This window comes from Delphinapterus leucas, chromosome 17 (genome assembly GCF_059928025.1).
Source record: "Delphinapterus leucas isolate spDelLeu-1000000601 "Yukka" chromosome 17, BTC_Dleu_Yukka2, whole genome shotgun sequence".
NCBI lineage: Eukaryota > Metazoa > Chordata > Mammalia > Artiodactyla > Monodontidae > Delphinapterus > Delphinapterus leucas.
In genome coordinates, this window is record NC_143145.1 from 40,241,153 (window position 1) to 40,256,579 (window position 15,427).

The 15,427-nt window shown below is 43.2% G+C and overlaps 1 protein-coding gene across 6 annotated transcripts in view; it reads right to left on the minus strand.

Annotated features, from left to right (window-relative positions):
- Nucleotides 1-15,427, minus strand: part of CPQ (carboxypeptidase Q) — a 475,775-nt gene that overhangs the window by 213,659 nt on the left and 246,689 nt on the right. The window contains exon 6 of one of the 6 annotated variants that reach the window (XM_089898876.1): nucleotides 13,496-13,562. The exons of the other annotated variants lie outside the window; for them this stretch is intronic. Within the exon in view, the coding sequence (XP_089755002.1) occupies nucleotides 13,496-13,562 (67 nt within the window). The remainder of the gene's footprint in view (nucleotides 1-13,495; nucleotides 13,563-15,427) is intronic. 6 annotated transcript variants of the gene reach the window in all.

The following is a 15,427-nucleotide window of genomic DNA, read 5'->3' on the forward strand; positions in this document are numbered from 1 at the left end:
CAGTTATGCTCGTGACGTCCCTAGTAGGGCAAGGACAACGTCACCTCCGGCAGGAGTGGGATGGGGGACCTGGAGTGGCTTGGCAAAATCTCCAGCGTCCCACAGCATGCTGGCCAGGAAACTCTCAGTTGCGAGCATCTCAGTCACCCTGTCGACTCAACCCCATGCTGATGCTCAAGCCCAACTCATTACTACTAACAGCAGCCATATTGTCCAGCGTTAAGGTACACGGCCACACTGTGGACAGGAGCCTACAGAGAAAGAACTTGTTATGGAGTGTAAACTGGGGGAGTATGTAGGCAGCTGAAAGTCTGAAGCTGATTTACATGCAAGCCAGCCAGGCCAAAAGAGGAAAGAAACTAGGGACCGAGGCAAATTCAGCTGAGCTCTGGAATGCAAATAAAGTTTACAAATGAGAAAGGTATCAAGGTTATAATAGTAAGAGTGCAAGGCCAGCACGAGTTCAGCCAATCCCAGCAGCTTGTTGAAAGCAGTTCTCCCCTACTCCACTGAATGTACTTCCTGATTTCAAAGTTACATAAGCCCATCTGCGGCAGGCAGCTCCATCCATTACCCACATTCCATCCAGCTAATTAGCAAGTGCCAGACATACTTCTATGGGAGAGGGCTGAGGGCAATTCTGTAAGTCCCTGTGTTTTCATTAATGTGAATTTCTCAGCCTTTCTAGGTCAGAGAAACGCTGGGTGGATTACAAGCTCTTACTTGTATGAAAAGGGGAAAAAGCATGCTGGCACATTATAAGGAGCTGATGCCAGTTCCCAAGATTTGGGGAAAGAAGATGGAGTGCTTGAAAGAATGCAAAGATATTTTTTCTTAAGTAAAATAAATTGATAGACTGTTTTACATCTCCCAAAGGAATCAATCAAGAGATCATGTAAGGTGCTTTGAGTATTAAATTACAAAAGAAGATTAACTCCAGTAATTAAAGGTGGACTAGTTGATGGGAATTCAACTTCTTGTAGTTCTTCCTAAACTACCATTCATTCATTCATTCATTCAACAAATGCTCCGTAAAGCCTACCTCATCCCAGGAACTGAGACGGACTCAAGGAACACAGAGGTCGAGTTTCCTCCTTTGTACTCCAGAAGCCATCTGTCCCCTCATCAACATTCCATTTGCAAGCTACTCAGGAATATTACTTTGTCTTTTCCACTAGATTTTTAGCCAGTCAGTTAATGAACACTTGAGGAAAGAAAGATAGAAGGGAGTGAGAGAGAGATGGAGGGAGACACAATTCCTTTCAAAAAGCACATCACCTAGTTTGCTGTGAAAGTCAAGGTGGTCTGGAGTTTCGTATAAAGGGACCACGGAGGACTGTTGGCTTTTTTTCCCCTCTTTGTGAGCTAAGTCCTCCATATGGGACCAACCCTAACCTTTGGCTGATGAACCATAATTTTATGTGGAGCTCTATCAGTATCACATTCATTTTAGAGTTGGGAGGAATTAAAAAACCCATTTGGGATATTTGTTTTCAATGTATTAAACTGTGTAACTGTCAGGGAACAATGAGGGAAATCAAATAGGGCAGGAAAGGGAAAACAATTTTTACAGAGAAAAGTAGAATTCATGTTTTAGAATACCCAGGTTAAAAATATTTATTATGATAACAGAGTCAGACTCTCATTACACTTTCACTTGGCATCCCTGAAAAAAGTATTAGTGGTAGAAATTAAGACACCTGAAATTACCAAGCATTGGGGAAGACAGGGAACAGCCGGAACTCTTACGTACTTCTGGTGGGAATGTAAATTGGCACAATCCCATTGAATACAATTTGGCATCACTAGCAAGGCTGAATATGTGTAAACCCCTTGACCCAGAAATTCCACTCCTAGGTATATGCCCTAGAGCAACTTTTGCACGTATGTGCCAAGAGACGTGGACAAAAATATGTTCATAAACTACACTGTTGGAAACAGCAAAAACTGGAATCAACCCAAAAGTCCATCAACAGTCAAATGGGGAGGTAAGCTGTGGCATAGTCACACAATGAAGTATTATAAAATGTGAAAATAAATGAAGCACAGCTGCACACGTCAAAATGCATGCTATGCTTTTACAAAAGCAAATTATGGAAGACTACATGCAATGAAAATAGTTTTATAAAGCTTTTAAAAAAGCAAAACTATATAATATATTGTTTAGAGATACATACATGGGAAACCTATTTTAAAAAACATAAAAGGATTAACACAAAAAATCCAGACTAGCATTTGCAGGGTGAGGGGACACAGAGAGACTCCAGGAGTGGAGCCCAAGGTAGAGTCAATGGGACTAGTGATGTTAGGTTGAGACCGTTTCATTATACAGATGATCGTTTCATTATTAGGCTTCACAGTGTACATAGATGACACATATTCTGTTGTACAGATCAACTGTGACATATATAAAATATTTAAATTCTGGTATATTATATGATGGAATACTACACAGCCATTAAGATACATTAATTAGATCTACATTTTCTGGTAGGAAAAGATCAAGACAAATTGTTTAGGTTAACAAAAGACCAAGATAGAAAAATACCATAGTACACTCCCATTTCTGTAACAAGTTAGCCAAGATATTAAAAGCTCATATAACTACATGATAAGTATACATTTGTACTGAATACCTTCTGCTTGGTCTTCCAACCCACCCTCCACCCTGCACTCTGACTGAGGAGGTTGACCTAGATGGACCCCATCAATCAGTTTTCCTGCTCCCTGGCTTCCCATAGGGTTCAGTCCACAGGCAGCTTCAGCAGGAGAATGGAGGGAGGGAAAAGAGGGAGGTCACTGTGCTTATTCCCAGCTACCTCTCTGTAGGTGTGGCTGCATCCCTCCACCAAAGGTCTCAGCACCATCAGAGGGTCCTTTCTGCAGCACGTTCCCTGTGTCCAGGTATCCATGAAACTCCCTCCCTGTGCCCTTTCAGGGCTAGGGATAGTAAACACTGTCTCTAGTGGCTTCCCTCCACCATCTCACACTTTGTAAATAGTCCCTTTATTAAACTCAAATTATCCTAATTTGATTCCACCATCTGTTTCCTGCTGGGACCCCAATTGATACAATTACACATGGATATACAAGCATAGAAAAAGGACTAGAAATATACACAAGAAAGGTAATCAGTGGTTAACACTGGTGAAAGAAGCTAGAATTAGAGGAAGAGGGAAACACTACGGTTTTGGCCTTTATATTTTTGTATTGTATAACTTATTTCTAAGAGGCAAGTATTCATGTATTTGAGCAAAACAAATTTTAGGAGTACAAGAAAAAATAATGTTTTAAATGCAAAGCTGGGCAGTTTAGTTAAAGGACCAAATCAGGTCCCTTCATCTCTATATCCCTGGTCCCCGGCACAGTGCCAGCCACACAGTAGGTGCTGATAAGAAATGCTGACACTGTAATCCAGTGAACCTTAAACTTAAAGGATGTCTCAGAAGCAAGGTTAGCTTCTATGGAGTTAAGTAATAAAAGGGAAAGAATAAACACCTGCTAGAGTAGCTCCACAGAGGCTTCCTAGAGGCGTGGGTAATGATGGCCCCAATGACTATAGGTGCAGGCAACAACTGGGCTATGAGCCTGGTTCCTGGCCTGCACGGTGTGCCCACGGCTGAGGCCCCAGGCCCTCTGCAATGAGCTGGGCGTGAGAATTGCACATAACCACGCTTATGGACGTGTCTCTCCAAGGCCAGACAGACTTCAGTACTACTATCTCCTCTCTTGGTACCCAGGGTCTGGATGCTTCTCTGGACTATGAACTCTGTGGTTAAAACCCTTTGGCTGGGCTTCCCTGGTGGCGCAGTGGTTGAGAGTCCACCTGCCGATACAGGGGACACGGGTTCGTGCCCCGGTCCGGGAAGATCCCACATGCCGTGGAGCGGCTGGGCCCGTGAGCCATGGCCGCTGAGCCTGCGCGTCCGGAGCCTGTGCTCCGCAACGGGAGAGGCCACAACAGTGAGAGGCCCGCGTACCACAAAAAAACAAACAAACCCTTTGGCTACCAGGCTATGACCACTAGACTGGATGCCATCTGGGCAGCTGAGGCTGCGGGTGGCCACCAACACCTGTCTGAGCCCAGGAAGGAGATTAAACCCAGGTCCAGGCTCCCCGCTAGGCTGGCCCACTCAGCCATAGAAAACCAGGTCTGGTTAACTCAAATTGTCCTTCAAAACTCAGTTCCTCTGAGAAGCCTTTCCTGATTCCCTGAATTTGAGTTAAGTGCTTTCCTTCTTAAATGGTCCATAGATACTGTGTACTTCCTCTATCATAATATTTTTTATACTATTGATATATTGAAATCACCCATTTACCTGTGTGTCTCTCTCACTAAAGTACAAGCTCTGAGGACAGGGGCTGATCTTAGTCACCTCTGTATCATAAGGGACACTGACATAGAGTAGGGATTCAGCAAATACTGGAAGGGAAAAAAAAAAAAAGGAAGAAGAAAGAGATGGAGTGAGGAAACTAAGGAAGGAAGGAAGGGAGGGAGGGAGGGATGGAGGGAGGGAGGGAGGGAGGAAAAAAAGAAACCACTCGCTGCGGGGTCCATAGATATGACAACACAAAATAGATCACCCTGTTTTGCCTACTCTGATGACTTAAAGCAATGGATATTCAAGAGTCCCAGCAAAGATGAAGTCGTTGATTTATCACATACTTACTGAGAACCGCCCTTCCACCAATTACTGTGCTAGGGGCCAGTGATATAATGGTGAGAAGAAAAACAGATCATAGCCCCTTACTCACCCCCTACCCCCACGCACATATGTGGGGACATTTTGTTTTTCAAACTTCTGATGTTTCTAAATGTTCTGAAATATTTTCCAAAGGTCTCTTGAGGTCTTTGGAGTATTTAGATACTTCTGCTTATTTCTAAAAATAGTTTTCAGGCAAGAGATTTTGTGAGTTAATTAGCATTAGGTACAGCTATCAGAGACCTGTACTGGTTCCTCTGTGCCGAATTATCTCAAGAATTCTTTGCCAAAGAAACAAAAATGAATGTTTAATTTTGGACCCCCTCTGTCTTTGTGATGGCTTTACAGAATTCTGTGGTATTTGAAAAGCATCAGGAAAAGTAAATAATGAAGGTTTGGTGTTCCTTTTTTAAACACAAATGAACCCATTAGGCAAATGAGTCAGAAATCATATGAGAACATTAGGAATTAAAACAGACTTGAAAATGATTTCTAAAAGACCTTAGGCAAAATTCTATTCAATTCCATCCAGAAATACTGCATTAGTCCCACCAGACTGATCGATGCTACCTTCTGATTGCCCCTCACCACCCTTACCTCCTTCTAATATGTACCCATTGCCACAATGGAGCAGGCAGAGAGAATGCAAGAACTTCATTCTTAACAAACAGGTCCAAGGTTTTCTCCAAGCACATGAGAAGTGTACCAAAAGACCATGAAAAGGAGAGAAAGAATAAAACCAACACACAAAATTATAATTTTCTATTGGATGTTCACTACTTGACTTGGGTTCATAAGACACTGGCCATGCTCATTAGAGAGGTAAGCAATACATGGTAAGAAAAGAGATAGAACAAACTGGGATGCACAGTCGACTTTCAGTTATCCACATGTGGTTAACAAGTGGAGACCTTTCCATCTCAGGCTGATTTCCTGGGCCACTATCAGGATAAGACTTTTAAGTGGATGGAGTAGACTGTTACTTTGTGCTATGATTTGGGAGATCCTGAAAAATCCTAAAATCCAAACTCTCCATCTTCTCCAACTCCCTCATGGGCCTTTCCAGGGTACACAAAATTCCCATGTTATACACATTAAAACACTGACAGGCCTTCACAAGAAGGCAAACTCTACCAGGGATGTAAAACCTTAAACCGTTAACAGCCTGTGGTTGGTTACGTGGCTGATGCATGGGTGGGTTCACACATGCTGGCTCAACATCCATTTCCCCTGCTTTTGAAAACAGAAACCTGGTTTGGTCCTGGGAACAATCTCTTCCCCACTCTCAGTCCATGGTCTGGGTGAAACTGACCGTGACCCCTGGCTCCGGTATAGCACCCTAGCGAGTGCTGGACAACCGCAGACCGACAACCCCCCATCACAGTGAAAGGAGGCAAATGACTCAAGTCAAACTAATGTAAGTTCTATCCAGGACTTCTGCCAGAAAAAAAAATTTCCCCATTTCTTTTAGGATGCTAAAATGGTAGAATATAATCCTGGTGCTATTAAGGCCTTTGGGACCCCATTTCTCAGTTTGCCTGAGAATGAAGCATACCAAAAAAAGTAGAGCCTTGTGAAGGAGAGGCAAACGTCTGATATATTGTAGAAACCTGGATTCAGCCCTACAAAAATTCTTTAGTTACACGAGCCATGACATTGCCCTCTTATTAAACCAGTCTCACTAAGTTTCTGAAACTTAAAACTCCAAGAGTTCTGATTCATACATAGGTATTGATGCCCTAATCAGAATGCATGGTGGAGAAAAACGCAGGCTGCAGAGTGGAAGGAAAAGAACATAACTGGAGATCACAAAGATCTGGCTCTGTCCCTAAATACTTAACGTTGGACACGTCCCTTCATAAAAACAATTGGGGGTGGGTGGGTGATAATGAACTCTAAGCTCCCTTTAAGCTTTGACATACCATGATTACAGACATACTCCTGAGAGTGGGGAGAAGAACCGGAGAAAGGCATACTTTGCCTGCTTGCAAAGGGAGGTGGGAGTCGGGGGCTTGTTTAGCTAAGCTAATGGGGACCCACAGGCAAGGAAGATGGGTTGCTGACAGGAAAATGAATGATCGTGCAACAAACTTCAATAACTTGACAATTTTGCCTGAACCAGTCCTGACTATCAAAGAAAGAAACTTCGGAGTCAAAGTCAAGACCTGTGTATTAACCATTCCCTCCAGGAGTAAGGCTGCCCTAGAGGTTAGGAGATGAAGGATGTGGCTGCCACACTGATGTGTGATTGGGCCCTTTTTGCTCCACTGAGACCCTGCCAGGAACACCCTCTTCACCTAGCACTTCCTGTTTGAAGCCTACCTGACCTTCGGCACCCAGCCCAAGGCTCTTCTCCTCCATGAAGCCTCCTGCAGCATCGCTTCACGCAGTGATCTCTCTGTGGTCCTTAATCCTAGGTCACTTGTTATGTGTTCCTCTCACTTAAAAATTACCTGATTTGTGGATGGGCCTTTCTGCAATGATGGGAGACCCCAGAGGATGCCAGAGACGACATGCCCCCCAGTGACAGATGCTGGGTGAGAACTTAGGTCCCCAGCCTCCACATGCAGAGAGCTCTTCCCTCCACATCCACCAATGACACCTACTGCTGCCTTCTCGTCCTCTTGTTGCCTTTTCACTGAATGCTCACTTCAACACTGCTGCCCCTGCAACTTCTTCCTGAATGCCTCCTGTGTACAAGGCACTGTGTTAGGTTGCTTGTGAACATTTTCTGTAATATCACAACCATTCTGGAAGTACACATCACCAGTCCCGTTTCAGACACGAGGCACAGTAAGGCTGAGTGACCTGACCAAGATCACAGAGCTACGAACAGGAAGAGCTAGGATTTCAAGTTAGGACTATCTAGTTGTGAGGCCATTTTTTCCCCTCTCTATCATCATCACCACCACCACCACCACATTAGCATCACTGGTACTTAGCAAAGAGCAGCTCAAGATATAACTTTAAATCCTCCCCGCCTTGCCATGTGGATATTAATCTTATTTTCCAGATGAAGTCACTTCCTCCAGGAAGCCACTGCTGACCACCACCTCTAGTTGAGCTTCGCGTCCCTCCTAAGTGCTTCTCTTCCATCCTATGCTTCCTCTGTGTTTTTAGCATTTAGCTACTGCCTTGAAAACCTCAGCTTTCTGTCTCCTCCACGAAATTAAAAGCAACTTGGAGGCAGGGACAATGTCTCCTCAGTTGCTTATTCAGTAACTAATTGTTGAATAAATAAGGTTGACAAAAGTTCACAGGAAGCCTCTGCTGACGGTACAGGACACTTTCCATTTCACCCTGGCCCCTCCCCCTACTCATTACATTCACTTCCACGCAGAGCAGGAACAAACTGGCCCCGGGCTGCCAAGAACAGCAACATCAGGGGAAAATTATCTCCCTGTGACTGGGGCTACACACTTGGCATTTTCTCACCAAATCTGGTGTTCATGACTTTGCTGAGGCCTAGTCAAAGACAAATCAAAGCTACTTCCAAGAGACAGATGGCAAAAGAGCATAACCTGAGCCAGACCTCTCAAACCACCAATTCCCCGTGGCAAGAGCTTTTGGTGGCTCTTTGCAAACATCCAGCGGTCCTCACTGAGCCATGCAGAAGGACTCTACAATCTGAAAGAGTTGACAAAAATCATCTCTTGAATCTATTGTGGCAATTTTTAAAGAATACACCGATCAGCGAGAAATCAGTGGTTGCTGGAGGGTGGTGTGAACATTTTTAGAAAGGCCTTAATACCCTCTTACGTGCATTCAGAATCACCCTATTCCACAGACACCTCCTTTCACCATAAGCAGTCATTCATCTAACCAGTAGTTACCGCATATCTGTTGAGAATCAAGCACTCTCCTAGATGCTGGAGAGATAATGGTGAACAGATGAAACCTGGTACCACAAATGAGCTCGTACCTGGAAGTGGCTGCTCATCAGACCATTGGCATCTAACCACCGGGAAATGGGTGCATGCAAGTTATATCTCCAGTAAAATAGATGGTTAAGACTAAAAACCTCCAAAGGATACCATTCTTACTGCCAGAGATAGAACTTTTTGGTAATTGTGTTTGTGAGGGTTCAACTTACACTTTAGAAACAGCTAGGCAAAGAATCAGACCTCTGAAACAGTAATTCTATGGACTTCAAATGCGGAGCCAGCAAGCGAGAGAGATTCTCTATTCCAAACAAACTCTGCACAAGTGAACAGGATTAACGTTTCAATATATCCAAAAAAATCACTCCCTCTATATATTTTAAAAATGTAACAGTTCTCTTAACTCCTCATCCAATGAAGATATAAGGAGTTCCAACTGCTAGCCATCTGCTGAGCTAAAAGAAATACGTGTCCCTCTTTGCTCTGTGACTTTCTATGTATTTGCTTCCTTGATCTTGGGCTCATGTGAAGCTGAAGGCGCTTAAGGAGAGAAGATAACACTGTATTTTCCCTGTTCATTTCTGTTGTCATAGAAACCCCTATAGTTTCTGAATACGTTTCAGGAAACCTATATCTCCCTCTTGATCTCGTAGCGGTGAAGATTGGGAAGGAAAAGCTTTCTCCCCTCTTGGTTTTTTTTTGTTTGTTTTGTTTTTTTTTGTTTGTTTGTTTTTTTGCTGTACGCGGGCCTCTCACTGTTGTGGCCTCTCCTGTTGCGGAGCACAGGCTCCGGACGCGCAGGCTCAGCGACCGTGGCTCACGGGCCCAGCCGCTCCGCGGCATGTGGGATCTTCCCGGACCGGGGCGCGAACCCGTGTCCCCTGCATCGGCAGGTAGACTCTCAACCACTGCGCCACCAGCGAAGCCCTCCCCTCTTGGTTTTTGACTGCTCCAGCCGAGGGTGTTTCTTGATAACCCTCCTGACCTGAACGCAGTGCCCCTTGAGTTCTGAGAACACAGAAAAGGCTGTTTTCAAAGCATAGCAATTTGTAAAGAAACTTTTGCCTCTGAGACACAGACCTAAGTGAATTCTCGACCCACAGTTTTCAGTGGATGCTTTCAGCTGGAAGCAAGCACGAGTAACTGTATCTGAGTCTAACTCATTTGTGTGCTTATACACACACTCCTGAAAATAAGAGAATACAGTGAAAGTACATTTTCAACCCAAACTCTACAGTGTGAAGACACATGTAGGAAAAATGAAGCATGTTTCAGAGAGAGAGTCAGAATTGGTGAGAAGCCATGCTTTGAACCATGCTGAAGAAAACTGCAGGAATATCCACTTGGATTTCTGAAATTAAGCCAAAGAGGGGTAACCTGAGAGGGGACTGCATTCCGATTCTCTAGGACAGGACCTGAGAAACTGGCATTCGGGGAAGCATACAAGACAGCCTAGAAAGACAAGCATTTTTGTTTACTCTCATAAAGCAGGTCAAAAGAGCCCCGAGCACAGCTTCTTTACAGAATGACATGCCACGTTCAAGCAAAGCAAAACATCCTACCTGCTGCATTCCTTCCAATACAACAGGCCGCTTCAGTAAGGCCTTCCACATGGGAACAAAACGAATGTTACACATTTCATTTCTTTGCCTTGGAAAGGTTCTCTCTAGGAAGTCTTAGTCCCCTGTCCCTCCCCAATAAACAGAAAGAAAGAGCGCACTTGGGATTTTAAACTATCACTCATTTAGGTCAGAATGATCTTCCATCATTCAAAAGGCTGCACAAGCTCTAAGATAAATACTTGTCAAGAGTTCATTACAAAGTCATGCCCCAAAATGAGGTTGGAAGGGGAGAGCATCTTCTCACTGGGAATAGAGTATAAGAAAAATACAGGTTTTTGAAATAATTCACAATTCCTTGAAAGCGACCTGGATTGAAGTTTGGTTTCTGTTTGTTTTCAGACTCAGCAGAAAGCCTTCAGGCCCTGGACTCCTCAAATTAAAATCAGACACCAATCCAAGCATATTGTTTCTTCTGACTTGCCGCCCTCGGATTTGGAGTATAATTCCCCTTCATCAGGGCCTGAACTTCAGAAGCCCGTCTTGCGAGCAGCTTTCAGCCCACAGACAAAGTGAAGAGACTTCTGCTTTTCAGCAGGAGAGTCAGCGATGTGGGGAGCCTGGGGGCTCTTCAGAGCACAGCCCGGGTGGGTGCGGTCTAAACGCAGGGCTGTTTGCTGTCTGCTCAGGAACTGCAGAGTACAGAGGTAAACTGCTTAACCATGTCTGCCCGTTCAGAATACCATAGTCAGGAAAACCTGGTTAAGAGGCCTGTAGCCGGCCAAAAGATAAACATCTGATAAACACGCATCACCCACAAATCACAGGGCTGTGTATCTGAGGCAACACACAAGGCCAGCACCTCTCTCTCTCTCTCATGTAATCCTCTCTTATACCAAGACCTGATTTTTGGCTTATTCTTAATTCAAAGTAGGCAAGCACTAGACAGCTCATACGAAAGGAACGTTATTAACCCCTGAATATTGAATTTCCTGACAACTGATTTATGCTACCATGCCAATGTTAACTCCATTTAATTTAATTGTTTTGGTTTACGTTCGTTTCAAAAGCACAAAGGAGGAAGGTTATTAGTGCATAAATGCTCCAGGGTTTGAAAGTGAAAGAGCACTTTTCGCTCACTCCCTGTCTTATGATATTAGAAAATGCTTCCTGAGAATAAGAGATGGGTATGGTCAACCCACAAAATGAATTGAGTAATTAGTTGGTGGTACACCACCATGATGAACTTGAGCTGTACAGGACTTGCTGATCCAGCCCTACATGTTTTCATTGCCTGTGTCTGTTTTAAGGTCAATGCGGTTGCAGAGGGCACAACTATCTCCTGGCATGATGTATATCGTGGGATAAAGCAGAGTAGGTTGGAGGAACAAGCCAGAATTCATCACCAGAGTGCAAATTTCACTGCACCGAGAAACAGAATTAGATGGGATTCATATCATCTCGGGGCTGGGTTCATTTGAAGGAAAGGAGGACCTGGGGTCTAAGGAGGCAGGAGAGGATGATGGTGGGAACATCTGAGCTAGGTTGGTTTCTGGAGTATAAAATGCCTCTCTGATGTGTCTCTAGGTTGGGGTTAAGTGGAACCATGTTCTGGTTCCCAGGAAAGAGTCCCTGGGACCCTGACCTTTCCTCTGATGGGACAGCATAGAGTTTCAACACTTCTCCAGTACCAGTTCTTTCACGGATGCTCATCTCCACTGTGCCCTAGGGCCAGTGCAACCTCATGACACTCTCTGGGGACACCATTCTCCTGATGTCTATGAATGCAACTCACTGGGGTCACAACAATGGGAATGGAGCCTCCAGAGCTTCACGGCTCAGCAGCCCTGTCTTCCTCTCCTTGAAAAAGCCTTGGAAACCCATTTAAGGCTAGTGTGACCCAGACCTGGCTTTAATGTGCTTCGTTTCCCAACAAAACCTTCGATGTTAGTGAACTGGCATGACCAAGCACTGCTGGACCAAGATTCTCCTGGGAGACCCCAGCTAGCTGCCGGCATCGCAGGGAACAATGCAAGGGGAAGCAATCTTGTCCATCTTCCCCTCCCCCAAATTATCAAAAGTCAAGTATCTTAATCATTCAGCCTGGCTTCATTTAGGGATGTAAAATGACTCAGAATGAACTCTGAGAAGTAACTTAGGACATTGCCCTCTGCCCTCAAGGCGGTATATAAATGGAGTCACATGAAAGTATGTCATATCTAAAGTTTCAAGAAAAGATTCCACAGCCTTACTCAGTAAACTGTACCCAAAGTTTCACAGTCATAACTCTGCTACATAAGTTTCTCATGTTGAAGCTTAAGCCCATTTGGTTTCTTACTGTTCTAGCCTAGATAACCTTTTATGTAAGAAATGTGGCATATTAAAACAAAACAGAATTTACTTATAGGAGTGAAGATTGACTTTCAAATCTTCCTAGGAATCTATATGTTTACTTCCATTGAGGTAGCCCAGTGCCCAATACAGAGTAGTCATTCCTTAAATTTATTTTTGAGTGAATGGATTGTTCAAATATTTTTTTAAAACTTATGGGGAAGGTTTATTTTCCCTAAAGCAGTAGAAACAGGAAGAATAGTTTGAAGCTACAAAGAGATAGACCTGGATCTGAACTGTTCACAGCTGCCCAAAGATGGATTAGCCTGCACGGGGGAATGAGTTCCATGTCACTGGGGGTATTCAAGCTGGACAATCAGAATGTTGTCAGAAGTATCTAGGAATTGGAAGAGTGGTTGGGATACTCCACCTTCAAAGTACTTTGACTCAGACTACAAGGGCAATTACAACTGTCTTTAAGAGGTATAAACAAGGTTTCCTGGGTCTTCAGAGAAGGGAGCAAACATGTCCAGGTAGGATGGTGGTTCTCCATCTTGGCTGCACATTGTAACCACCTGAGCTTTTAAAAATGCAAAGGCCTGAATCCCACCCCCAGCAGCTCTGATTTAAGTAATCTGGGGGGGAGCCTGGGAAAAAAATATTTTTAACAGCTCCCCAACTGTATCCAAGTATAAGAAGCACTGAATTGGAAGAAATTGGAGAAGATTCATTAAAGAAGGAGAAATTACGTCTGGGCCTTAAACGCTGGGTAAGATTTGAATAAATGGAGAGGAAAAGAGAGGCATTCCTGGTATAACTTGGTATATGTGTGTGATAAACACATGTTATGACATGTTATATATAACGTGTTTATGCTCTACAGAGCATCCATAAATGAAGGCCAAAAGAAGGTTAATTTACTAATTTTTGTTAGAGTTCATGGGCATTTGTTCTTAGATATAAATTCCAAATGAATTTCTTTCATGCGTTCAATAATATTTCCCCTATATTAGTTACTCACAATTACTTTTGTCGTCCTCAGCCCAGGGATGTGCAGTGTAGAAATGATTAAACAAAAGGGTGGGTGCCTGTGTTCAAAAAAAAAAAAAAATGACAAGGCCAATTCAATTACAAAGGATTAGTAAAAATCTTTTTAATGGATCCAAGGTAGATGACATTCAAACCCTGACACTTGAAAGTATTAATAAACACAGAAGCTTCCTTATTATTTAATGAATTCAATGGTAGGTGGTAAATTAAGCCCACCAAACAAGCATGCAAAAATCAGTCATTATATCTAGTCTGGTTTTATACCCATCTCTTTTTCTCTGAAAAGTGGGCTGAATCAAATATTTCTCTCCCAACTTTCCATGTATAGTGTCTGCTTACTAACACACCATAATTGGAGAGTGAATGGGTGATAAAATAAACTGCATTAACCATTAGAAGAGTTATGCTACGTGGATGTAATCATCCTTTGTAAAAAAAAAAAAAATCATCGCACAAGAGTTGTGAAATATTCTTTTCAAATGATAGATAATAAATTGAATGGGCATGATTAATGTCAGCACAGGGAAATTTGCAGTGGTGCTTTCGGTTGCAATATTTTTCTTGTCTGCATAAATCTGCTGAAAAGAGGTTCTAGAGAAAAGGGAAGCTATATATATTCAGGAAATGAGTAAGTCCAATTCTAAACATAGTGCTGTGTTTCTGCACGTGAAATTGAGTAAATGTCCACTCTGGTAAACTTTACTGGAAAATGGAAAACTCTCATGCGTTTCTGTTTAAGGCAGTTAGGAGGGCCACAGAGGCTGACGCAGATGCTATGGATGCCTCATCCCACAGCCTCTGGGCCCCGCTCTGGGCTCACTCGCAGCCTTGGTGAACAGAACCTGTTCATGCCTCTGTTCTCTGCTTTCATACCCAAGGGCTTTCTCAGGCATTAAAAGCCTACTAGGAGGGAGTCCTAAGAAATGTCAGGGATTCAATGCCCCCAAGGTAACTTTCAACAAATAAGGACAAGAGTCAATGGATAAACCTCTCAGCTTTCCCATCTTTCAGTAGGATATTCTGAAGCGTGTTCTACAAAGTTTCTAAAAAAATCCCCAGCAGGACTGAGCCCAGTTGGCCATAGCAATTACCCATATCTTAATGCATCCTTTATTGTTTTTTTTCCCCTTCCTTTCTCCCTCTTTACTTCACTTCGGCTTCCTGGAATCACCTATCAAATAAACTACTTGCACCCAATTCTTTATTATAGGTTCTGCTTTTGAAGAATCAAACTACGATCAGAGCATCTAACATTTCATTGTCTTCCTAGGTTGGCCAGGGAAATATTGTTTTGAGAATATGCCTTGCATGCACACAGTCATTATTCAGTAAATGATGGATGGGTGGGTGGTTAGATGGATGGACTAATGGAAAGATGGATGGATAGATGAATGGGTGGGTGGACAGACAAACAAGAGTATGTTATTGGGGACAACAGAAAAAATAATAAGATTAATACTGGAGCCATGGGAAACAATAACATTTGAAGGAAAGAGAGAAATAGAAGTTGAAGAAGGAGACCGAATTGTTCCCATTGGCCAGGCTCTAGGATCTAGTTGAATGATTCTGATGGAAGAGCTGTGCCAGTGTAAGGATGAGAAGGAGTATGTCAAGGGGCACAGCTGAGAACTTTACCTGCTGACTCTTGTCCTCATTGGTTGATAGTTACCTTGGGGACATTAAAAAGGTACTCTCTCTTAATAGCCAGACCATGTGTTTAACTGTATAGCCACTGATGATTCAAGTTCATATTTTATACCGTTTCCTTATACTTCTTTTCATCATAATCTTAACAGCTTCAGTTTAATATTTAATGCATTACTTTTAGCCTCCAGATTAGAATTCTGATTTCCAGAGAGATGATACTTTAAAAAATCAAGTGAGGATAATATAGAAGCCAAGG